Source organism: Varroa destructor, unplaced genomic scaffold, assembly GCF_002443255.2.
Source record: "Varroa destructor unplaced genomic scaffold, Vdes_3.0 BEIS01000007.1, whole genome shotgun sequence".
NCBI lineage: Eukaryota > Metazoa > Arthropoda > Arachnida > Mesostigmata > Varroidae > Varroa > Varroa destructor.
Window position 1 is genome coordinate 8,693,327 of NW_019211460.1, and position 25,440 is coordinate 8,718,766.

The 25,440-nt window shown below is 39.0% G+C and overlaps 1 protein-coding gene across 2 annotated transcripts in view; it reads left to right on the plus strand.

The window, feature by feature from the left end:
* The window catches only part of LOC111254997 (neuromedin-U receptor 2-like), a 51,001-nt gene extending 26,060 nt beyond the window's left edge, over positions 1 to 24,941 (plus strand). For both annotated transcript variants that reach the window (XM_022816560.2, XM_022816563.2), the window contains 8 exons: positions 6,030 to 6,201; positions 12,215 to 12,362; positions 14,338 to 14,472; positions 15,810 to 15,940; positions 16,806 to 17,103; positions 17,449 to 17,555; positions 20,491 to 20,759; positions 22,996 to 24,941. In XM_022816560.2, the coding sequence (XP_022672295.1) occupies positions 6,030 to 6,201; positions 12,215 to 12,362; positions 14,338 to 14,472; positions 15,810 to 15,940; positions 16,806 to 17,103; positions 17,449 to 17,555; positions 20,491 to 20,759; positions 22,996 to 23,068 (1,333 nt within the window). In that variant the 3' untranslated portion in view covers positions 23,069 to 24,941. The remainder of the gene's footprint in view (positions 1 to 6,029; positions 6,202 to 12,214; positions 12,363 to 14,337; positions 14,473 to 15,809; positions 15,941 to 16,805; positions 17,104 to 17,448; positions 17,556 to 20,490; positions 20,760 to 22,995) is intronic.
* Positions 24,942 to 25,440: the final 499 nt, after the last annotated feature.

The window sequence follows — 25,440 nt, forward strand, 5'->3', positions numbered from 1 at the left end:
GACACACACCAAGCATGAAAGCTAGTGCTTTGCGATTTGTTTCAGCTTTCTACTTTCCGTTATCCATCTTCAAAACTAACTGTTAAGTTTTCATTTTTCTATCTAGCATTGTTTAATCCAATACTAGGTGTACTTAGTAGTAAAACCCTCAACGAATGTATAGTTTATACGTCGAACTGTCCGTCGTTCTCGTTTCTAAATCGAACTTATATCTGTAAATCATTGAAAAATTTCTGGCTTCCCATGGTCTACCACAACTAATCTGCTTCACGCCAAGTGACGCAACATTTGACAACCGTTTGTTGACTGTTGGCCTCGAATTTGAAAAAAAAAATACAGGTGTATTTCAAACACAAAGAGAATATTGTAAAATATCGTACACCTATAGTGTTATCTTGAACTATGAGATTAACGTTCGCTACTGAGGTCCTAATACTTACAGCAATATAGTGCATCCACTATACTAGTAGTACCGCAAAATGAAGTTACGAAGATCGAAAATTGAGTTTTGACTATCTAAGTTATTGCATGAAAGAAACACAGACAGAAATAACTGTTTGTAGATACGGTTATTTTTGGCAGTTCTTAAATTCTGAACTACCAGCAAGTTGTATACGAACGTTTCGATGTCTTTGGGTACCTTTTCATGAGACTTTTGTAGATGGCGACGCCTGTTGATACTAATCCACTTGTTGCTCCCTAAGCGCTCAACATTTAAATGTAGGAAGCACTTCTTTTTTCGTAAGTTCTATATATTAACTCATTATCAATTAAACCTTCGCTAGTAACTTAATAATCGTTCATTATATCTAGTCCACTAGATTTGTCGTGCCTTCGTGCATTGAATAGATTTCAGATTTATTATAATTTCTTAAAATACAGAGTATATCAATGTTGACTCCGAGTCATAACCCAGGGCCAGTTGCTCTTTTCACATAGCTATGATTCGTGTACTGACCCTTTTAGAACGGGAAATATGTTCGACAATTACACGCTGAAGTTCACGAGGAAGTATTCGCTCACATTTATAAAGTCTTCAGAGCGTTGCAGCCAGATTCAAAATATACCCACTTTTATCAAAGCGCTAATTATGTCATCACTGTATCTGTAAAGCGATACTTCCTGAGATGCACGTGGCCGTCTTATTTCAAAATGCAAACATTTTATAATAATAATAATAATAACAAATTGTTATTATTATTCTTTCTTAGACCGAAGCTTAATTAATAACATCTTTAATGTTTTCCTCTGTCATGATGGATGAATTTGTTTTTCTTAGGTAAAAACGTGATCTCTGATGTTCCTATTTGAAGAATTGCTTTCAGAGAAACTTACCGTTGTTTCTTAATTCTAATATTGATAATAACAATAGTAACAATCATTGTTACTGGAAAAGCAAGCTCTTTACGGAGTATTCGAAAAGGTTATATACTACTATATCGTAGCTCCAACAGTGAGTGAGTGAGTTATAAAAGAATTTATTTGTTATATTATTTCAGACTTGAATTTTGATATCTGATTTGAACACTACCCACAGATACTGGGGCGTATGTATCCATATGCGAAGGACATATGTTGCACCCATACATATATGACCGAATAATTGTTTTTTTGTGCATATCTTACATCGATATAGGAATCATATGTTTACAGAATACCAACAATGAGCACCTGGGTTATTCCTAAAGCTAACAACGCGAAAGCGCTTTATCTTTGAACGAGGAGTATATGAGCTGAGACCTGATGGTAAAGACCGTCTGCAATATAGAGATAATACAAATACTACCTACATCTGTATCACTGATTAGCAGCTTTTGTTTCAGAAATGTCTTGTACAGCATGCTATTCCCATTGCAGAGCACTTATCTCCTTATGTCATTCTGGTATTATTTCTATAACCACTATTGTTTTTCTGTTCCTATTTCTCTTTGCTCCCTAAAATGGCTTATGTAGATGGAGCCTTTCAGTTTTATTTTTAAGCAGTAATGGGGTTTTATTGCAAGATACGTTTTGCCTTAGATTTTGAAATGGATCTAATTTTTTTCTTATTTTGCCCTAGTTAGTTTGTAGCAGATTTCTGCGCTACCAAAACCGTGCAACTAAAAAGTTGTCCAATTTTCGCTACTGCACTCGAGGCAACCTCTTCGCTGGAAAATAAGTAGCTGATACGACGAAGACTGCGAAAAATATCGAAGCCTGGTTGACGATATCTGAGGGTGTTTATCAAAATCGATTGCAGCACGTTGAAGCCGAAGCTCCCTGCTTTATTAAAAAATCGCACGACAGAGAATGAAAACCCGTAGACTGCGTAAAAATTCAACTTCAGTCGCCTCAAAGGCCTTCTGCGCCTTTAGAAGGTGGTCATATCACTGCGGAGAATCTTCTGTATGCGCTGGGCAGTATAATGAAGACAGTAAAGCGGCTCCCATATTAGCTCAATGAAGATGCCATTTCTAGCTCCTTACTAATGTGCATCTCATTGCTCAGTTTTAAAACATCATTTCGAAAGTCATTTCGACGTAAGGCCGGTATCGAGGACGAGAAAGTAATTACATTCAACAACTTTAATGTAAGAGAGGACAGTTAAATCGTCGTTAAGGTTTATCATGAACAGCTCTGAAGGTACGTTGAAGTACGTACAGCTGAAGGGGCGCTCTGCATTAAGCTTCGAAAATATAGCGAAATGATAGATGCAGAGGGCCACACAACTGAACGCGTCTCTGAACTTGCTCAATAAATTGACGATACAAAAGTTCTCAAGACAAAAGCTATGATATGTGTCTTGATTATCCGAAACGTTCTGACGGATCCCGAACTCTTTAATTTTGTCTCATAGATCGGATCTTGCTCAACTGAGTTATAAGTGTTCGGATTCGTACAATACGACTTAGGAGACAAACTGTCCAAAGAAATAGGCAAACAGTGAAGAAACAATTTTTTAAATGAGTACCTGCCGTTGGCATTTGATAAGTTGAAGAATCTGTCGGCTGCTCATACAGCAAACAAAACCCGCTAAGGTTAGTTTTTTTTTTTAATAGTAAGCACCACTTCAATGGGTTCGATAACGAAAGTACTTCCTCACTGTGTGTTTGTTATTTAAATTCTAGCTAGACTAATCCATTTTTCTTCAGCCAATAAATTCCTGAAAGAATTACACCTTTGAAGGATCACTTAGTTTAATCTGGAGCTTGAAGGCGTGGCTATTTCTAAGCATGCGACCGGCAGCCGATCTTTAATTATTTAAGGCGTAAAGTCGACTCATACGTCGCAACTGGCAACATAGAGATGTACTGAAACTTACCTAATGCAACACTGTGAAACGAATACCATTAGCCAATATGTATTTGCGTGCTAATGTCATTTTACAAATTTATGACGGTTTCACAAGGCAGTCTTTCGACGGGCTCTGCTAACATCAGCGGCAATTAATCGGTACGCGTTCTTCTCACAACTCCCGCTCTCGTCCGAATCTGATCGCCACAGTCGCCTGTGTCAACGATCGCTTTTGACGTCGTTGATTACGTAGGTTACGCAGCATTTTCATGACGTCAAAAACGCATCCTTACGTTTGTTTCTGTGAATATCCGGTAGTTCGAAGGGTCGCCTACGCTCAAGCTACGCAGCGACTCTTTTTGCGGCTAGTAGTACTCTCAATATGTCACATCATTGGTTTTTTTTCTAAGATAATTTTCGAAGGTAATGCAGCTCGAGCAATAATGCAAACGTTTTGAACACTTTTCCGCGTGCTGGATTGCGTACAGAGGGGCGCACACGCGTCCATAGAGTACATCGTCGTATTGCCTTCTAACGACGGACATGGATCGTGTGTTGCTACTTCCGACGTTGACTGATTACGTATAGAATACACCGGGGACGAAAGGTTTTTCATAGCTAAAAATGTAATATATAGACAAATATGCGAAACGGTTACGTGTTGTTTAAATTTTTCGGCCTATTTTTCCTTTCTGACAGTTCTATTATAATTAACTTCGCTTTCTTGGCTATTAGAAAATGTATTTTACAGAACTAGCTAGGCAGAATGGTCTGAACTTAAGGCCCGCGCAATACGTGAGCATCCAGCTGCATCGAATGAGATGTCTTTTTTGTTATTAATGAACTGACTGTCGAAGAAACGTAACTTCGGCACTGAACTGCCATAAATGAATCATAACCGAAAGCTGGGGTCACATAATTTGTCACAACGATATCACCTAATCAACAGATGGTTCTGAAGGGATCGAGCTGAATATGTTTCCTCTGAAAAACCAAATTCTATTTATGTCAATTTGATTACCAGGCTACTTGTGGACTGCTGCGAATGCTGTGTTTGAGCCGGAACGCAGAGAGCTAAAAGTAAACATGTAAACAAGATATCTATCATTAATTCTATCTATTGCATAGAATTTTTTCCTAACCTAAATCTAAAAATAAATAAAAAAAACATTTTTTTTCTAAATCTACCAGTTTAAATGATAGCTGACCGGCCAAACGTAGGAGGTCTGTATACGGTATACTTAAATAAGAAAAGCCCGTGTCAGCGGCTAATACGATGCTTCCATTGGGTCGAGGTATAGAGAAAGGGTGAGTGTGAACTACTTGCTTATTAAATATACTACCATTGTCGGTTTTTATGAGCGCTCTGTTAGATTCAACCTGGAACTTTAGTCGTTTAGAGTGGCGCTAAGTGCATACTCGATACTTCCTTAACGTGATTTTCGGCTGTCAAGTGCCTTTTATGTGGAAAAAGAAAACGAAAATCTGGTTATATAGGTTGGCATCAAATGCTTTTTAGATGCTAACATTTTTCCTTTTTAACAAAAGGGAACCGAATTATGCTCTAGGGTCTTGCCTTAGGCCTTTGCGGGCTGATGGTACATTTTCCTACATGGTGGTGAAACCTTCCGTGCAGTTGCATGGTAAAATTACCACCATCACGTATTTCACAACGTAAATAGGCAAAATTGCAGGACAAGAAAATATAATACATTTAACGGTGGTCCTAATTAAGAACTTGCACGGGTGTGTTCTGGCAGGACAGGATTAGACTTATCCTGTCAGAAGGATGAATATTGGTTTCTTAAAGATGTGCATTTAGCTCTTGCGAAGTAGAGCATTATCTAAAATAACACGCAATGTTATTTTTATAGAATATTTTTTAAGTCTGGATCAGTTTAACACATAACTTTTGCTTGCAGTGAAGTCGGCTATGTAACCCGAGGAATCGTGACTCATTCAGGGGGAAAACATTCACTTCAGCTAGATTATCCATAACGAATTTTTACAGTCTCTCTGATAGAGAAGAGTGAAACTCATCTTCTTTGTGTTTCGGCGATCTTTGACGTCCATTAGCATCGCTTGTAAGCACATCTTTCCCTTGGATCTAAAAAAAAATCAGGCCATATACTTAAGTGTGGTTCGTGGCACCCGCCGTAAAATATTTCGTCTCATAGCGCAGACGCACGCACTGTGCCCACTCACGTAAAGCTCACATCACAAATTCCAAGAAAAAGGACGAAGTTTACGAAATCGGCAACCCTATTGTGAGGCGAACTTACTAGAACGCAGATCAGTGAATAAATAATAATCAGTCATTTTTGCACGCCTATTCATGTTTGTGTTACCGTTTTTTTTTTTTTTTTTTTTTTTGTATACGTATGAGAAAACAGTTTGTATTGGCAGTAATTATGACTTTGTCCAGGACTAGTTCTTAGTCACTGAACGGCCATGTACGCATTAAACAATAGTATAAAAATACATTTCTAAAGTTTTGGATGCAAATACTAATAGAAGTCTCAACAACTACCGAAACAATTACGATATCGTGTATCTGCTTTAGAGTGTGAGTTTCAATCTTTCTTACCGATCATAGCATTAAACAGTTATCATATCTATTGCATAACAAAGTAAATCTAATAAAGGCAATGGTTAGGAAAACCCAGCTAGCTTCCATATCTCCGATATTGTATTCGCTATAAGTGACTGCCCTATGTTTTTGCTCTGTTTGCTTTTCTATGTGACCGTCAACGCAGGACCGGTGAGCCAATTCGAGCGTCCGCGTGGTGTGGCTTCCCATTTAATCAGCCTGACAATTCCTGGGAGTTTCTCCTGCTATGCTCAACGTTCGTGTTTTTCGTCGCACCCATATCCATCATCATGGTTCTTTATTTACGAATCGCCGTAGCGCTCAACAAGACTCTCAAGGTATTCTTGCAAAAACACGATGACATCAAACAATTAACAAACAGGACAAAAACCAGCAGTAGGCAAGTTTATCATGCTCACGATAACAGCCGCTCCCCGTACTATTCTCCTAATTCTAACTGCGTAATAATCTAGCAATGATATAAGGACAATGCTAAGTTTATTTCATTTAGCGCTAGTATCCTGTCAGTGCATGTTGTCCGCTCACTGCCCAATAGTAACGAACTCAATTAGTCGGTTAAGTCTACGAACGATGTTTCAACGAAATGCATTTCGACCACTTGTTGAAGATATATACAAGATACAGAAGCTAATTTTGAACCTTTCTTGTATTCTCTACCTGAGACTATATCTAGATAAAAAGAATAGTTTCAACTAAGTTTTCACTCCTGACGGTAATATTTATTCACTATAGCCACGACTGCCGCGATTAGAGCTTCAATTTAGGTCCGTCCTTAGCCGTTCTTAATCTCATCAGATGTTCCCGTTTCTATTCTGTAGATGTTGTTCTGATAGTACGGGTCAACGCTGACATGTCGAAACCCGTTCGACTCTCGTTCAATAATACATACATTGTACTCCGATGGGTTGAAATCTAGATTGTTTAGTACACATCTGTATGATCCAGAAGTCCAGTCAACCCTGCACTACTAATTTAAGCCGGTGCGCCACGTTGTCGGAAGATTTCTAGTTTTTCGTTAGGCACTTGTATCCATATAAATTATCCACGACTACACATCAGTTTGTAAGACATACAGGCAACATTGTTTAGTGGTGCTTTGGCCTTTTTGCAAGACCTGTGAAGGCATGAAGTCTTCTTCACTGGATATGGCACCCAGAATGTAAACGCTAAGCTTTCAAAATTTGTTTTCCCCATAGTAGATACATTCTCTGAATCATAACCGAAAGCATCGACGATAAAAAAAAGTTTTCGTCAAAGAATAATCGAAAGCAATTTCTTCCTTCATTTTTGTGAAAATTGGATAATAAACAACACGCAATCAGATTCTTGAGAGCATTTGTCTGATTTTTACGACATGTGAAGTATACATGAGGTCTTCATCCGTAACATCGTACGCTCACTAACACCAAATTTCATCATTTAATCCGTCGATTAACATCGATTAACTCTGGAGGAGTCCGCACTGTTTTTTCTTCGGATCTTTATCATGGTGCTGCGTTAAGAGCTGGTTTGGCTTCTTCTGCAGCCACATGTGCAGTAATACACAATCATTATTTAAAACATTTAGATTCTCAGTAGAGTTCCGACATTAACTGATCTTTGTTTGAGTCCCGAAAACAACAAACACTTTGTTGCCATGACAAGTTTGCGGGCTTTGTTGTAGAAAAAACTGGCTTTGCTCGTTCATCCTAATTTAAGTGTAAGCCATACATTGTTTATACATCTTTTTCTAAAAGTAACACTGTTCTCTTTAGTGCTCAATATATTTGTAGAAGTTAGGTGTAAGAATGCAACTTATGTATGAATTTTGCATGCCATAAATGCTTCCGTTATTTTCACACAACCTTTATTTCACAAACTTATCTACTCAGATTTTGATATGTAGCATAGCGATGCTCGAGAAGGCGATATTTACATTCTCAGAAACAGCTTCTCAGCCTATTACAACAACAGTTTTACTTTATAAATATACATATATAAATTTTCAGATAAATGCCCCATCAAAAACGGCGACGGCTTTGACATGGGCCTAAAATTAGGTGGATATTAAACTGATGCATTTTAAAAGATGAAATCTTTAACAACGAATCATAGGATGGTTAGCCAATTACCTTGTAGGGCAGACGTTTCTGATTACACTGGCCGATATACGGGTGATAGGCTCGCCACGTCCTGCCGCGTAGTAGCTGGGCTGGTTCGGTCTCCTGGTGCGTCCCAGAGGTAAACTTCAGAAAAGCCTATAGTATTAAACTCATAGAAGCGCGGTCAGCTATCAAATCGCTCAGCTGTTTGAAGAGCTTCAATGGCAATAACTAAGAAATTATCAAATAACTTTAGACATCTGCTAATTGAAACGCTTCAACAGCATAAATCTAAATAAACATTCTATTCATTGAAATTACGATAGATGCATATGTTTTGCCCTTAAGGGAACGTAATAATTGTTGTAGCTGTTCTGAAACGTACACGGATACGCAAATACACACTTGTGAAAACAATGTAATATATAATACCTGTTTAATTACAAATAAGTTCTAATTTTGGTAGATTCTGCCGATATAGACCGTATTAACTTTTCCTTAGCCTTTGCCCTTTAGCTTGAAAAATTGTTAAAATTCAGGATGACTAGTCCTGACCAACTAACTAAGACGACGGGGAGTAAACGATTGTAGGGGCTGAAGGATAACATAATCGGGAGTGGAAATCATACTTGATAAAATAATGTTCGTTTCTAAGAATATTTTTAAATAAAATTCTAGATTATTGCAGATTTAGTTCATCATATCAAATCTGCAACGTAACATTGACAAACAATCTTCTAGTATAACTGAAATATGCTGATCTGCGTGATTTCTCAGATATCGTCGTATCTGATCGTGTAAACATAACTATATGGTTCAATTGCCACAGTATATTGGATAAGTTTTCAAAAAAAAACACCCACATCTGTCAAAAGTATAATTATATTCATGCAAAGTCAATTGTCTAGTATACAGAAAATGGGTGTCAAATTTATTACTGCGCTTTTTGAAATCTAGACCTTTTAATCTTCTCATTGTTCAATTAATTCCTGGACAGCAGCTATTTTAATGTCCTAATATGATATGATGAAGTGTTCGTTAAGAAGCAGTCTTTTTAGATTGCCGGTTAGTAGTACTACGTTATTGACCGATAGTCTTCACCAATATGCTCACGGTTATAAAGCTTTCTCAAGAATTAATGATGATAATTGCCATCAGGATCTTGGCAACGCCTGGGGCAATCATAGCCTAATTACGCTTGCAGACATTTCATATCTCTCGGATATATATATATATAGAATCGCATTAACGTGCTGAGCATTGAATGGTTAACACACGTAAACCATATATAACGTGCGCGTAACCATTTAAGCACATCGATGCTTCTTAATATAGGACATGTATTATAGGTTCAATGTCAATCATCCGTTCTGTATTATTTAAATGATCTTACCACTCGCCGTATACGGATAAAATTGAGCCTTTTTTTTTCGCGTAGAGTCAAATTATTCGTACAAGCGGAAATTTGTTTGTTCTGACAACGATGATATTTTTCAGTCTGTTTGAACGAGGGCCGTGGCCTTACGTGCTATTGAATGTAGCAAATATAATGATGAAACTTGAACCATGGGGTGTCTCGTATAAATTCAAGCACCTTTTTGGCTCGGTTGTCACAGCAAATTTTTCATGGCGGGGAGGAGAGATATGATAATTTTTTTTTTTTGTGAAACCGACGGCCTACGTTGTTACAAGTTTTCGTGCGGCGTCCATAAGATTTCTATAAAACAAAGCGCAAGGTCCTCACCAGGGCCTTGGGTTAAAGGGTTCGAAATTGCTCAAAAGATGTAAAAAGCCATTATCTTGCATCTATGATACAGAGGCTACCAATTCTTTTCGAGAAAGTACTTGAAAGTTTAGTCGTCCAGATAAGCTCTAATACTTATCCTTTCTAAAATCCTTTGGACATTGTTTTGGATCTTTTGGCCACTTTGAACGCTAGTGTTTCTACGATTCTTAGCCCGCTATCGGCACGAAGTCCGCCGTTTTTAATGGAACCTAATATCTGAGCAATATTTAACGTAACTGTACGTACCTACGTTGCTCAACGTTAGTTGCGGATTAACCAAGTAATATTATAAGGATAACCAATGAGGCTGTGTGTGGATTCTGAATACAGGTTGTTTAAATGCGGTCCCGAAAACAGAGCATAGGAAATTCTAATTTATTCAAAGCACCTTGGAAATTATGTCAAAAAATGAAGATAGAAAATTGTCATTATATATATATATATATATGAAACTTCGTTTCCTGTACATTGGCATCAGCTATTACAACAAGCGCAAAAACATAGGTGAGCAGACCGAAAATCATGAAAAGGTTAATTATTTAAGGATAACTTGATGATAACTTTTAAGGTGTGCATCAACTCAAATGAGGCGAAACAGAGTTGTGATTTTTTTCTTTTTTGTAATGGCAGAAGCACCTGTGTTTGTTGATTAAGTGCCCGTTTCTTCCTGCCGTTCACAATGATAAAAGTCACCAGTAAGCGGAATCGCTTCCCGAGTAAATATTACCCTCAGACGATTGACGCGAGCGGTCTTACCGTGCAATATATCGGTTGCAGGCCGTGCAAATTATACCTGTTGGATTGCCTAGAGTCGCTTGTTAAGGTAGAGAAAAGAAAGTAGCCAACGGCACTTGGAACTACGTATGAATTTGTTAGAAATTCTAATAATCTAAAAATAACATAATAATCTATATAAATCATAATCTAAAAAAATATATATATATCAACTTTTCTAAGGATAATTTTGCAGCCTGTATCCCTGTGTAATAATAACGAAGCAAATAAAGCAGTAAACTGCAAACAGTTATATTCTGCATACTTTGGGTAGAACACAAGAGCAGTACGGCTTGCGCAATGTTGCTAATAATATCCTCAAAAAAACCAACATCCTGTTCTACGAAAGCCAAGTTCTAAGGAAATTATGCCCAGTTAAACAATGGTGGAACCAACAGGTTTATACTGGAATAAGTTCTTTTCAAGTTACGTCACACCGTCTACGATGTGGAAGCGCTTGGCTGGGCAAGTCGTTACGTTGACGATGTTTCACTCAGCTATTGCGTAAGATGTCTTGTGATCAAACTCAGTCTAGTGAAGAACTGTCGCCGGCCGCACGGTGTCAACGGCTGTCACGGCACATAGGGCTGCTGTTTACAAAATTGGCGTAACCTGTTCCGCGAATACAATGAAACGGACAGCGGTAACCGTTCTATGACCATGTTAGTATCTGAGGGCAAATAATTTCTGTGGACCGCATATAGTCATTTATGACAAATTATATGAGGTCTGAAAATATTATACTTCTACTGAAATTGTATACGGCAGCGTTCTATCTATTTTACGGCAGTATGCTGAATCAATAGAGCACGTATAAGAGAGAATCTGTCCGTATCGTTGAGCCCTATAGCGCTATCGGTACCTGTATATTGTGCATTGTCAAGCTAACATCTAGCTATACTTTAATCTCGGTGAATGGGCACCAATTTACAGCTCAGCAATGTATATATATATATATATTTCATTTTGCCGTATTTTCACCTTGTCTACAAAATGGTACGCGTGGCATAGGTGGAAATTGACCACTATAGTTAGCAAAAAATACGATTCAAGATTAAATTAAATGGTGGGTTAACAGATGGCCGGAAAGGCTGCTAATCTCTACTCGGAAAAAATGTTTTCACCGAGTGTCGGTTGACCTATGGACTTGTCATAAGACACAATGCGTCCTCACCGTTGACTCAACGCTGCGTCGCTTCATTCTTGTTTTCATCAGATAAATAATACGCTCCCGCAGAGCAGGAAGATGGCCAAGTTTCGCAAGTGTTCGTTAGGTCGCAATAAAAAAGCAGGCAACGAGCTCTTAATAGACAAACCGCCGTTACTTTTCTTCGTGTGGTTTATGTTGCGGAATAATACTAGTGAATGAAGGATATAAACACAAATATCCTTGTTCAAACAGTGTGCTTATTCCGCCCAACCTACCCACAAATGCTATACTTTTCATATCTTTTGATTCTCACATTTGTAATCTACAATGCTCTTCTGACCAGTAAATACAGTGCTATACATTTGCTAATAAGTCGTATGTTGACTTTGCACTACAGCAAACGACAATAGAGCCAAAATGAGCAAAATCAGAGCCGTTACTCATCACTGACTGGTGTCACAGTGTCGATGTCACAATAAGAATTCTGCTCTACCTATATTGATCCATTGTTTCTGTTTTTTGCCGGGTTCATTTTACAGATGCAGCTACAACGATCGTATGGCGCTTCGGGAGGTTTCTGTGTGGGTCGCGCTGGGCCCGTCGCAAGCGACTGCTCCTCGCGCTATCACAGACACGATGGAGAGCGCTCGAAAATGCAGAGTAGAAGAGTCGTCGTCAGAATGCTAGGTTCGTTCAGTGGCTCACATATTGAATCAAAAGAGAGGCCCCTATTTTAAGCTGGTGGCATTAAGCCCTAAGCAGCAAAAGACAAATGCTACAGTCGATGGGCAGACGATGGGGTGGGGGTGCAGCTATCTAGCTGAACGTAAAATGCGGCATCTTAATAAATCGCCAAGCGCCTGAGACAATCCAGCCTGCGACAAATGGCAAATCTGAAAACTTGCAACATAGACGTTGAAAAAGTCCATTTTATTAGCAGACGACGTGGTATCATAAAAGTTGTTCTGTGCTTTTTATAATACCACGCGATTGAATGTTTGTTGTATAGGTAGATGCAGGAGAACAATCCGTTAATATGTCTTTTGATAGTAGTTAACTAGAAGCCTACTTCGAGATGCAACCTTCAAGAGTGAGGTCGTGCCCAATGTAAATAACTCGTGGAGGACTCGAGAACGTCTTGCTTAAGTGAAATTATCGTATGATTTCTGATCCAGCACTGCCCTGCATTAACACCTTATAAATCTACAGGTGACGAGGTTTCTTAGTTGCTTACTTGATAAAATCCGTCGTAAGGTCCGCTCAAAAAGACTAAAATCTCTGAGTCTTCAATAGCTTAAGATAAAATTCTGAGCAAAAATAGCCCGCTCTTATAGATCGATCTCGTTAAACCCTTGTATACCTAATACTTTTCCTCACTTCGAAACCCTACAAAATCAGAGATTAGTCGTATCTGACATAGTACTCAACGATCTAGAATGATCAAGGCATTCTGTCAGCAGATGAAGCTGTTCCTGGTCCCACCAGTTTCCACCAATGCTTTAGGACCGTAATCAGCAGGCGTTTTTTAGAATGCAGTCCTTATTAACGGCAGGATTGATGGTTCTTTATGAGCCTATTAATGAACTGAGATAAATGTGTGGTTGCATTAGATAATCCATAGATATCTGGAATAATTTCGGCCCCTTTCTCTGCCTAGTTGCAAGCCGTCATTCTATAGTCCTACTCCTAAGTACTTTTATTAAGCTCATAATATTACTGCGCCTGACCTGCGTATAATACCTACTAAGAGTATTTAGATGACGCACTAATTATTAGTCGTTTACGTTTCGGTCATTATCATTGGTACTTTCCAAACAATAAGTTTCAATAATTATAGGGGAGGTTTGGTTCGATTGACACTGGAATCTGTACGAGATGCGGTCGCCCCTGCTGATCGGTTTCGCAAGGGCAGAGGATGAACCGATAAACAGAAGTTCCACTATTTATAGCAATAATCATACTTATTTACAATTTTAATCTGTTCCCAATGGCAGAGATCAGGTTAGTCAATAAACGATGATCGTTTTCCACAATGCAATCTGGCACCGTTTTCAACTTAACAGGAACCAGTTATATATCTGTTAAGTTCCAGTATTATAACGATACTGCTGGTCTTATGCGAATCCTCATTACCGATTTTCATCTGAGCGAGTTGTTACTACGAAATTAAGTCACTTTTCAACTCGAAAATGACGTTCTACATGTTTCTATCGTCATTATGATAAACTCCGAAGTTTTTCAAAGTAGACCCAGTTACACGATTTAGGGAACTCGAGGAAGTTTCACAAAGCACTTATATCCTGGCAAACGGTCCTCTTGAAATACTGTTTCGCTTGTTTGCTTATTAATAGCGGGACTTCGATAGGTCCAATGTATGAATGGCAGGACGTGCACCAGACGGACTTCACGAATGCTTAAGGTGAAGCATGTCGTTCAGTTTCTATCATCCATAATCGAAGCCCGATATGCAAAGGTTATCGACGTGCTGTATAAGTTCTCGAATGACGGTGATCTATTCTAGACATATATGCGTTCATTAAGTTAGCGATACCGATAGATCTGTGACTGTTGGTAAGTTCTAGGTATGCTCGTAGGCAAGCTCACATCAAGTTACGGTTGTTATTAGTAACAATTTATGATATTCTGGGTGCGTCATTTTCAGCCGCTGTGGTTATCGCATTTTTTCTGTGCTGGGCTCCGTATCACTCGCAACGACTTTTATTTTTATACGTTTCACTCCATGGAAATTGGAACGAAACCTTGAGAGACGCGAATCAAAAATTATATACACTTGCAGGTAAGTTTACCAGAATCGAATTATACAGGTACAAAACAGATAGATATTGAATTAAGAAACATCAAAGGTCCGAACACTCTGTCGGATGTATCGTTAGAATATTGTGGGCAACCTGCCATTGATTTAGTGCACAATATAGGGTTGCTTCATAGCTCAAAGGTGGCAAAGTGTTCATTAGGTTTATTATAACAAAGTTTATGTCCCTTGCCCCCCTTTCTCTCTGCCTCGATATCATCTACAGTTAGGTTCGAAACGCTGATGAACTTGATTCACAGTTACAGTATCAATCGTTAATACCCGTTCAAAATCCAACATGTAGGTTGCTCCGTGTAACTTTTCCCGAATACAGTTAGCGCCGATGCGTCATATCAAATCGACAGAAAGCATTGGGGCCGAAGGATTGCATTGTGTAGAGCCAACTTGACTTGTGGATCAGCGTTGTGATGGTGGTGGCAACCCCTAATTTTAGAAATGTTTCGCTGGCGAGAGTTATTGTTTGATATCGTGCCGGTAATGGCTTTCACAGTTTAAAATGGCATTGATTGTTGATAACAACAAACAACTATTTTTAACAATTTCATCGTTTCAGATACGAACAAAAAAAAAAAACAATAGAACGTAATAATCGTCGCTGTCTGTCCTTGATGCGGCCGGCGACGTCCGGTCGTCTGTTATTAGTACTCTTATTGGACATCGACTGATTCTTCGTCATTAACAGAGGAATGGGAGAGGTCTATGTGTTGTAACTTCGACATAAACTAAAATCCATATATATATATATATATAATTGAAGCGTCTTCTGCATCAACCGCATTGAACGCTAGCATTATCTAATTAATGGTAGCCAACGCCGCTAAGAGATTTTACTCTTTATTCATATAACTTCTGCTCCTTTGGTTACAAGTTATAATAGTATTATATTATTTTTGTTGTTCAAAGTGAACAGTTTGATTCGATTTAAAGCCTATTTCATTCATGACGTAGCCAGAGAATGTAGGTAAGGCTACCGTGGCAAGGCTATACTAAGTTTTCGATAACTAGTGGGACCGCAGGCGTTCAATGAAAAAAATATAGAGAGCTATAGAGTAAAAAGGAAGTAGTATATATATATATATATATATATATATATATATATATTTTTTTTTTTTTATATAATAATCTAGTGTAAATTAAAAAAAAAAAGAATATATATATATATTAGAAAAAGTGCTAGAGTATGATTACTAGAAAATAAACATCGATTGTTTATGCACATCTTTGATACAGTTTTAATTATCCCTTATTGGATCTTGAATAAGAGAACGGTGTACACTTCTCTACTTTGTTGATTTGTACAGGTTGCTTCTACTACTTTAATTCGACAATTAACCCGATACTTTATAGCATAATGTCCAATCGGTTCCGAGTGGCTTTTCGGGAAAAGCTGTGTCCGCCACGTTTCGGCTGTTGCGCCCTCTTCAGGCAGAAGGTACGATAGTCGTCCACAAAGACCTCCGTACATCTCTAACAACGTATCCAGATTTATGCCCTTATTATGCGTTGAATGCGTGTTTCTCTAGGGATGGCAAATAATCTTTTCGCTACGAAATTTAACGAAGGCTAAATTTGAGTAGGACCTTGCACTGGTCAGGACACTCGGCTCTATTAGCGGCAAAGTTGACGCAGCACCAAAGTCCCGTGTCCTGCTGCAACGATCCGCCCCGACGCTGTTAACATTTTGCCTTCAGTATCACTCAACAGCGCACCGCTTAGCAAGCAAAAGCAACACTCTGTCCCTATTAAAACAAATCGATCTTAAGTCCTCCTCCTCTAAACGAGATTTTCGTATACTCTTTAAGCATGCGTCTTTCGATTTCCAAACCCTTGTATATACTATTGATTTGATGAAACTGACAAACTATATGGTACAGGTTGATAACCTCTAAAGATCCTTCAGTAACCAGCTCACTGAGTATATATGCTGAATGTCTTGATTTACAAGTATGGAGTGATCGCTGAAACCGTTTTCCGTCAATAACTAATAAAAACTATAGTTAAAAGACGTCTTACACGCTGACAAACGAGATAAAAGGCCAGGAGACAACATCTATTAATTTTTGTCGATTTTGCGCATAAATCACAACCCTGGATGACAATAAAAAGTATTAAATCATTTCATACAATTGATCATGTGGTTAAACAAAAGAATTAGTTCCTGCCGGCCGAATCTGATATCTCTAACTATTCAATCAAATTTTCAACCAGATCAAATTTTCTGGAAGTATGTTCCTCACACACATTGATGTATTTTGTGCCTGCGGATGTCTACCTTATATTTTTCGTGCTCGTGACAGGGTGACGACAATATAGCAGGTGGCCGAAGCGGACGAAGCGGAGGTGGAAACTATCGCGCTCCATCTGCCAGCTCCCAACCCAGTGGTGCGGCCCCGAATAGCGCACGACTAAAGCACGGTGTACATGGCACGACGCATCCATCGAAGCATACGACACCCTCAGTGAAATGGACGTCAAAAGATAAAGCTGGGCAGCAAGAAATGAATAACGCTGATGGACGAGATAATAGTCGAACGCTTATTTATGACAGTCAGCATCACATCAAAGTACCTGTCATACGAAAATTCAGCCTATCTGGTAAGAGCTCCGCTCAATTCAAATATCCCGCCAATGGAGATGAATGATCAGAGCACGCCTAACGGAGGTGTCTGTAACTTTGTGTTTAATAAATTCGGAAACGATCTACTTTTTGCCTATTCTATAATATTGACTGGGTGCTATTACCTATTCTACTACAATTGATAATAATTATGACAGTGAAATCAGATGAAACATTATATAGCGTTACGCCGCAAAGCGTCATAGTATTACCGCATGGAGCCGGATGAAAGCAACAAATGAAGCTAAGCAAGAAGGACGGCTGTACTGATGTAGATAATTCATCATTCGTGCCCAATATACGTTTGCTCCTGAGTTATTTAGGAACTCAAAGTGAAGGGAATCTTATTTATGGATGTCGTACAGCGGTTAAGGATAGTTCGATCCACGTGCGTCGGCCTGCACAGAGCGGGGCTGCACTTAATAGTTCCGTAAGTATCATTAGTAGCCACCTGTCCACTAACTATGGCAGTGTATAGTCACTTGAGTAAAATAACTAAGCCGGTAAGATTTGCTTACGGCTGTGGTTAATACAGAGTTCAACGGGCGAATGTGCATGTTACAATGCAGACGTTTGAATTTTTTTCCAACTCCATGAAGTTCAGCTTGTTTTTTTCCTACAAATACATCACTACCGTCGTAATACCGTTATCGCCGTCTTACCTGGCAATGTCTTACCTGTATCTGCTCAGTAAAGCACGGATATCTTTTAACCCTATATAAGCGTCATATAATAAAAAAACTACAATGCAGCCATCAGTATCGAATGGAAGGTATTCCTATACGGGAGAAGTAACAGCGGATAGCGCTAGACGCGACTTATTGCAAATGTATTAAAGATAAACGAACATGGCCTAATCTTTCAGCTACATGTATGTACTGCAATATGTCGATACGTCCAAGAAATAATAATTACTACGCATATTTAGTAAGTGCTTGATGGAGACGCCTTAGCAGGGTTCAACTCGAGATATTGGTGACAAAGGTCATAGGTCTATACTGTTATATAAAATATTAAATGAATAGGATGTTTATACCGTGAACATGTTTAGGCAATTATAATACTGATGCTACCTTTAACTATAAATGTGCTGTTATGATACAAACTTTAAAACCACAAGTAACTGCTACAAGCATGACAACTAGGTAGAATCTCCAACTTCCTTTGCTAGAATGTTCGTACTCCCATATATATTGACTGCGAAGACTGTACTTCACATTTATATAGATAAGTATGTATGTGATAAGTTTCGATACAAATTGACAGAGAGCTCTGAAAGCTCTATTCAATCTAATTCAATGTTTATATCAACATCACGCAATGATGTGCCAGTATTCGTTTGTTGATAGGCCACAGTACGAAAAGCCTTTTGCTATATATATATATATATATATATATATATGTATTTCACGTATAGCATATATTTACGTATATATTTAAGCTGCTGTACGCGAAACAAGTACCCATTGCTAGATATATCTACATCTATTGAAAGAGAGAGAAGGTGTGCGCACTTTTTTGAGCACGTCTAAGGCACCGGACTCTAGAAAGGTCATAGTGGCGATGGACTGATCCAAACAGGAGTCCTTAAATTTTTGTTCTCGGTTGTAGCCGTCAATTGAATACGGCCCCATAGACACTCATCGCTACCGATCGTAGCCATGATATGAAAACTTCGGAAGAGACGAGACGCGTTGTGATCATCATAACCAAGGGGCAAGCAAACGGCAACTGAAACATTATTTGAAATATGGAAATAGAAAGTTTCGATAAAAAGAAAAGCTGACACAGAAGACTGATCCACACGTTGAGTTCTGCATGACTGAAATTCGGACTGCTGACGAATATAGCCGAGCGAAACTGGGACAGCAGTATAAACAATTTTTGTCAGAAGTTTTGAAAAATTAATTTTAACAATTCGTATTGTGAATAATAGCTTAATAATTGTTTGCGATTTGCATGCAACGCTTGCGAACGCTTCTGGTATTGCATCTACGATCGATATCTGTGTATGATGAAGACAGAACTCATAACGTAGCGCTGCGGAACACGTGCTCCGTTAGATGATTATTTAAATAATAGAAGAAAATACGTACAGTCTCAATCCAGATTTCTCTATGCAAAAATAACTAAAACGAGATTGTTATTATGAGAAAGTCTCTCGACCAGGTGGTTAACTCACAAGCGAAAACTGCTGCGCGTGCTTGGTACTGAAGCGCATTAGGGATATAGGGCGAAATCTTATATTTTTAGCATATATCAGAGTTTATCTAGACGTATTCTATGACAGACGGGAAAATATTGTGTTAATGTTTTCTCGTCAAACTAAAGCTACGCTCAGAGACCACAGAAACCGTCAGAAACCTTGCCCAGAGGATTGGCACCTACCCCTTCGTGCAGATTGAACTTGCTTTAGATAATAACAGTAATAATAACTATTTTTATTGTGCTAATAAGAATAGGATAGTATAAGTTCTATAGCAGTAAACATATATAAGTATTTTGTAAATGTCATATTGCAATTTCGTTTTAAATAGAGAGAGCGCCACGCCCGATGTCAACAAGTATCTTCTCGTTATAGAGATTTGGCGATTTTCAATGGTCAGTGGGGATCATATATAATTTAGTTGAGTGTCTAACGAAAAGGTATCGCCTGGTAGCTTCGGGAACCGAAAGGTCATCTCTAGGCACTTGCGTCTCTTATGACGTTAGCAGCTGATAAGAAAGTTTCTCTCATCAATTCCAGGTTTTTCCCATTTTTTTGGCAATAATAAGAACGTCGTACTCTCGAAATCGTTGAGTAATAGTAGCAAGTGACCTTCACTGCCGGAAACTCCTCGTGCCTTCAGCGTCCGCTAAGACCGGACTTCTATTTATTTCATAAGTAGCACACTAAACTTTATTAGAAAAGGTCTACATTTGTACAAAATTTTGCCTGAAGTCGTCGACTTTAGCTTTATTTTAGACCTACCTCACGCAATCACTCATCAATACAATGACAACCAAGCTAAATAAGTCGAAATGAGCAAACTTTCCGCTTATATTTTTTTTTGTCTGTCTGTCTGTCTGTCTGTCATATGCGACAGACGATAATATTGCGATAAATATTCTATGACAATATAATTTATTATCTGGTTTCTATCGGCCGCGGTGTTGTTTGTTGCATGCAAAATTATCTATACGTATCGTTGTTAACGTAAACAGTCATTTTCAATTAATTTCTCTCTAGGTCGAGAAGTTTATGGCACGCTCATTTGCGCGTTCACCTATAGCTGTTGTTATCCTGCCTAGATAATATGATTGACTCTAACAGCTCCTCAGGTTGGCGATATGGTGCCAGTATCTTTCATTTTACACTATTTTAGGAGGTTTTAGTCTACGAAAGCGAGCTTAATGAAGCGCTTCAAAGCGTCTTCGAAAAAAACAAGCGCGCTTCCGCTGGAAGTGTTGGCAGTGCGACAGCCCTTTGTCACGATTGCACATCCTGCGCTTCCCTATTTGTGGCCGGGCGTTCAGCCGCTATAAACGGTGCCATCCAGGACGATGGAACAAACGGCCATTCGAGGTCACGGGATGACTCGTCATATCAACAGGAGCCGTCACCGAAAGTTAACAAGAGTCAGGCATACTACAGGTAAGCGCTGTACCCGTTACAAGCTATTCAACTAGACACTATTAACACGCTTGTTATAGTTCGAAGTCTATTAGCAAGCGACACATACTAAATAACCTATGTAAATAGACACAGTGATTTTCTTACTATCCGATCACGCCCAGTGTTGGCCATGGTAAGAACATCTGTCATTGCTTGGCATGTAAAAGTAAAATACCTGTACGAACCGACAATTCATGTCTTTGAATTTACTACATCAGAGAGTTTCAACCTCTGTAGCACATAACACACTTCGATTGAGAATCAAAAGTTCGTGATTCCGAGGATATCGAAAAAAATTAACATAAAAACGTCAATAAAAATACAGTTTCGTGTTAATTTCGACCTGCGTAGGCCAGAAGCGATGTTGATAGTGGCGGAACTCCACCAGCGGGTGTGTTTCTTGCATATAATTATAATGGCAAATGTAACTAAACTTCGATCGTTTCGGGCGGTTAACGTCCGGTCTTCCCTAACCTCTGACTGATGGGGAGATCGACAAATGCAAAGTCGAGATGAAACACCGCGCGCGTCAGTACGTTAAACATAAAACGTGGACGGAGCTTTTCATCTGCTCTCAGTACGTCGAGCATTTTTATCGTATACGGCAGAGAGGCCCTACTCGTGAAGTCTTTCGCGACAGCCAGCCTGAGGAAGAAAACGCCGATCGCGACCCCCACCACTGGCTAATGCTATTATGAGCGACTGGCGTGTCCATCACAGCATTTGTCTTAGAAAGGATGAAAGAGTGCATTAGTGTACTCTATTCGTTGGAGAGATCGAAGACAATGGAGGCAATATTGAACGACATCAGATCCGGTTTTATACTTCGAGCCGATGGCGACAACTCGTGGTCAGAGCAGCGAAGCTCTTTGGAGTGGCGTCGACAGCCGCCCCTTGACTCTCTTTACGAGACTTCGCCTGGCTCGATGCTCTGGGTCCATATAGATACAATTTCCAAGACGAATTTTCACATCATTCACTGTTCACTTCAAATGGGTACAGCTAAAATTGTGTTCCATCCTGTTCACCAATAAACACGGTTGTCGCCTATTTGTACAAGGAAAAATGAAAACATCTCTTTTCGATTAAAAACAATACAAAAGTACAATAGGGTAGACGGAATAACACGCAATTGATAGGGGGGAAAGCCATAGGGATACTGTGCGACCGTTAAGTTATGATGAAATACCTCTGAGAGCTGTTGTACAGTGGAAAAACATGTTGCGTTCGTTTGTGGGAGCACTACCTTCTCCACGACCGTCAACACGATTATCGTAAAATTGGTAACACTATTTACGGTCCGCCTCGAATGCTACTTTCTGTACTCCGAAGCGGGCGCTTGACATGTTTAGCGAGAAGAAGCAAGAATGAATTCGGTTTTTTAAGGGAAATATCACTTGGTGAGACTGAACGGCGTGCAGGAGAAACCCTAGTTAGGGTGAGCGGTAGGCCTTACTCCCTTCTTTACCTAGCCAGGCTGATCTCTTATTCGACTGTCAGCCTACATCATGGCAAAGTTTTATAGCTATTTCATTAAATTATACCAGATCGTGCGCTAGACCGAAAATATTACTTTGTTGTTTCCTTCGATGTTCGCTATAAGACTTTGCTTGCCGTTGATGCTATACTGATGATAATAACGGGCACATTTAGTTGGAAAATTAAATGTAGGACTTTTTCGAGATACCCTATAGCAAATATCTAGTCCAACATATATTGCCTGGCCGGCAGTACTTACAAGTATAAACGGTTGCCAAGGGTCGATGAAGCAAGCCCACTTGCTTAAGCTCATCGTAGGACTAAAAATATTTTCAAGTCACAATGAAATGAATAAATGCTTGGCTAATTCTTTAAAGGTGCAGGAACTCCCTCTTATAGTATTTTTGAAGAACCCAAGGCATGCATGCCACTTTAGCCTAAGATTTATTATAGGAGGACAGGTAAAGACTTTGTTACAGGTCTGCATGGAAAAAGTTATTGAGCTTTTATTTAGTATATGAGCATCATTTGGTGCGTTAGTTCAGATGTTCTTCCTCAGTTTCGCTATATATTTATCGTAGTCCGCGCTGATATTGGAAGCACAGCCGGCAGAAACAGAGGTCGCTGTGCACGTGGAATTCGTTACGTTAAGATACAAGGTCTTTCGTATTTAACGGACAACAACTTCGTGACATTTCTTAACGGCATCATTCTTCAATATTCTTTTTTACTTTAGGAGCATCAGCGGATTGACAACGCATTCGCTAACGACTCAACAAACGAATAACTTCTCCGAGTCGACGGTCTGATGCGCCACCATGATCAGTAGCTGATGTCAAGTATCGAAATCCCTTGTTCCCGTTGTAACGTCATTTCCCGTTGATCTTATCAACCGAATGATCATAATTTTGTGGTGAGGCAATTACGATATTTAGTCACTACGGAGCAACCAGCGTATCGTTCGGACACTGGCCTTGCTAAGATCTGATACTGCGAGCTGCAGCCAAGCCACAAACTCTTCGAGTTGGAAAATATCATCTCACCTTCAAGGAACACCGTTTATGCCTTTCTTGGTTGTGGGCTCGAACGCGCTGCAGTTGATTCAACGTGTACGTCGACCGCGTTTTTCGGCTCTTATAGGTTGGAATATCAATCAACCGGGAGAACTAGTGAGCAACTTCTTAACGGCGGCCGAACGTGAGGATCTGTGGCTCTCTGGTTAGAAAAGCTCGTTTTACCTGCCCATTTTTTGACGATGACGAAAACGATAATATGTGTTTCCAGCAAAAAAGAAAAACATGCAAACACAGGGAGATTAATAATAGTGCGTTTTGCGTCAACCAATGAAGTGACATTGTATAGTTGGTGAATATATTCAATTATTATATATAGTATATTTGGACTGAAATTGACTAGTGGATAAGGAGAACACTAAAGGGGACAGTCACTTACAAAACATCTTTTACTGGGATTTTTTGGTGTTTTTCTGGAATCTATTAATGACTCAAAATGAAAATGCCGTCTTTCGGCACATGAAATCATGTTAATTTCTGCAGTTTGTATAACAAAACTTTTCTGAAGTGAGTGTGGTAACTGCCGTCAGGCGGAGAAAGCAGTATTAAACATGTCTGCCCCTAAGTTCTGCTCAAAAAGTTCTACGAAGTTTAATTTAGGGTAGGAACGATAGAACTTTCCTTTACTGAGCTACATATTTAAGTTTAATTATTATTTTACCCTATACAACTGTTTTGTCTGTTACAACAAAGGAGTTTTGCTAATAACGTGACCATTGGTTCGTGACAATCGAATATTATTCAAGATGTCAACATAGTCTCAAGAGTTGATTTCAAAAATATGGTGGTAGGGTAGATAATTTCACAGGATGAATATAGCAGGTGCGCCAATACATACGCATATACAACTGTATAAGAATGGTTTAGATAGATGGAAGGATACGAGGATGCGCGAATAATGGAGCTGCTTGGCCTCATTAAAGCTTTTTCCGTCCCTGTATATATGATACCAATACAATTGTGCTGTTCCAACACATTATGATCTTGGAGACGATATGCTAAAGCTAACAAATGGTATACATCATGGAATATCGTATTGAATGGCGATTCTCTACTGGGAAAAAGGCACGATTGATAATGGTAACGAACATTTGACGATTCTGTCATAAGATGGCAACAACAAGCACATGCAGAAGCTAGCGCAACGCGCACATAGAAAAATAGCTTTTCCTACTACAGTCGGTCTCTAGTATATGGCTATGTATGAATAAAGATACATAGAAAAGATACAGAGATCAGTTTCAACATGAAGCTAAATAGTCCCTTTCGCACATTCAGAAACCATATTCAGACTACCCTCAGCTATGTATAACGGCTGTTAGGATATTACTCAATGCTACGAATAGATAAAAACAACTTATATCAACGTCCGAGGAAGGTTTGTACATGTGAAGCTGTGTATAAATAGTAAGAAATGAAATTGTAAACGTTCAATATATTTTCTATCCCCGAGAAAGCATCGCTTGAACAAAGTTGTCAATATTTTCTGTGTCGATAACTGTGGGTCATATTTGTGGGTATTTCATTAGCGCGCTTGAATGTCTCTCATGTACATATTAAAACTCGAATAAATATGACTACGAATAAATATATATATATATATCTATCAGCTCCTTAGTTTTTTGTAGATTCATCTTTAGATTCTGTAAATAGTCGATCGTTGTTTGAGCCAAGAACTAAAAGAGCAAGGCTTAGGTAGGAAAAATCAACATTTATGGGCTCTAGCTGCTCACCATGCTGAGAATGAGACCTTGTCTACCTTGTTGGTTTCCAATTAGTGGAAAATTTAGTTGATGCGTTAAAGTAGGCAGTTAACCTGGCCGTAGGTAGAAACGTCGTTGTGTAGGTATGTGTAGGTAGAAACGTACCTCAAGAGTCCTGTCATACATATTTAGCGAACGCTAATATATAATACAAACCTCTTGCCACATCTGAAAGACCTATTGCTTCGTTACACTCTCAGAAGACTAGTCTTCTCTATTACTAGGCCGATAGTGGTGCGTGTCGTCTTGGAATGTTTCAGAAGCCGGTTGGCCCAACGTAGATTTCGCTATTCCGGATTATTAAAACTATATATATATATATATATATATATATATATATATATA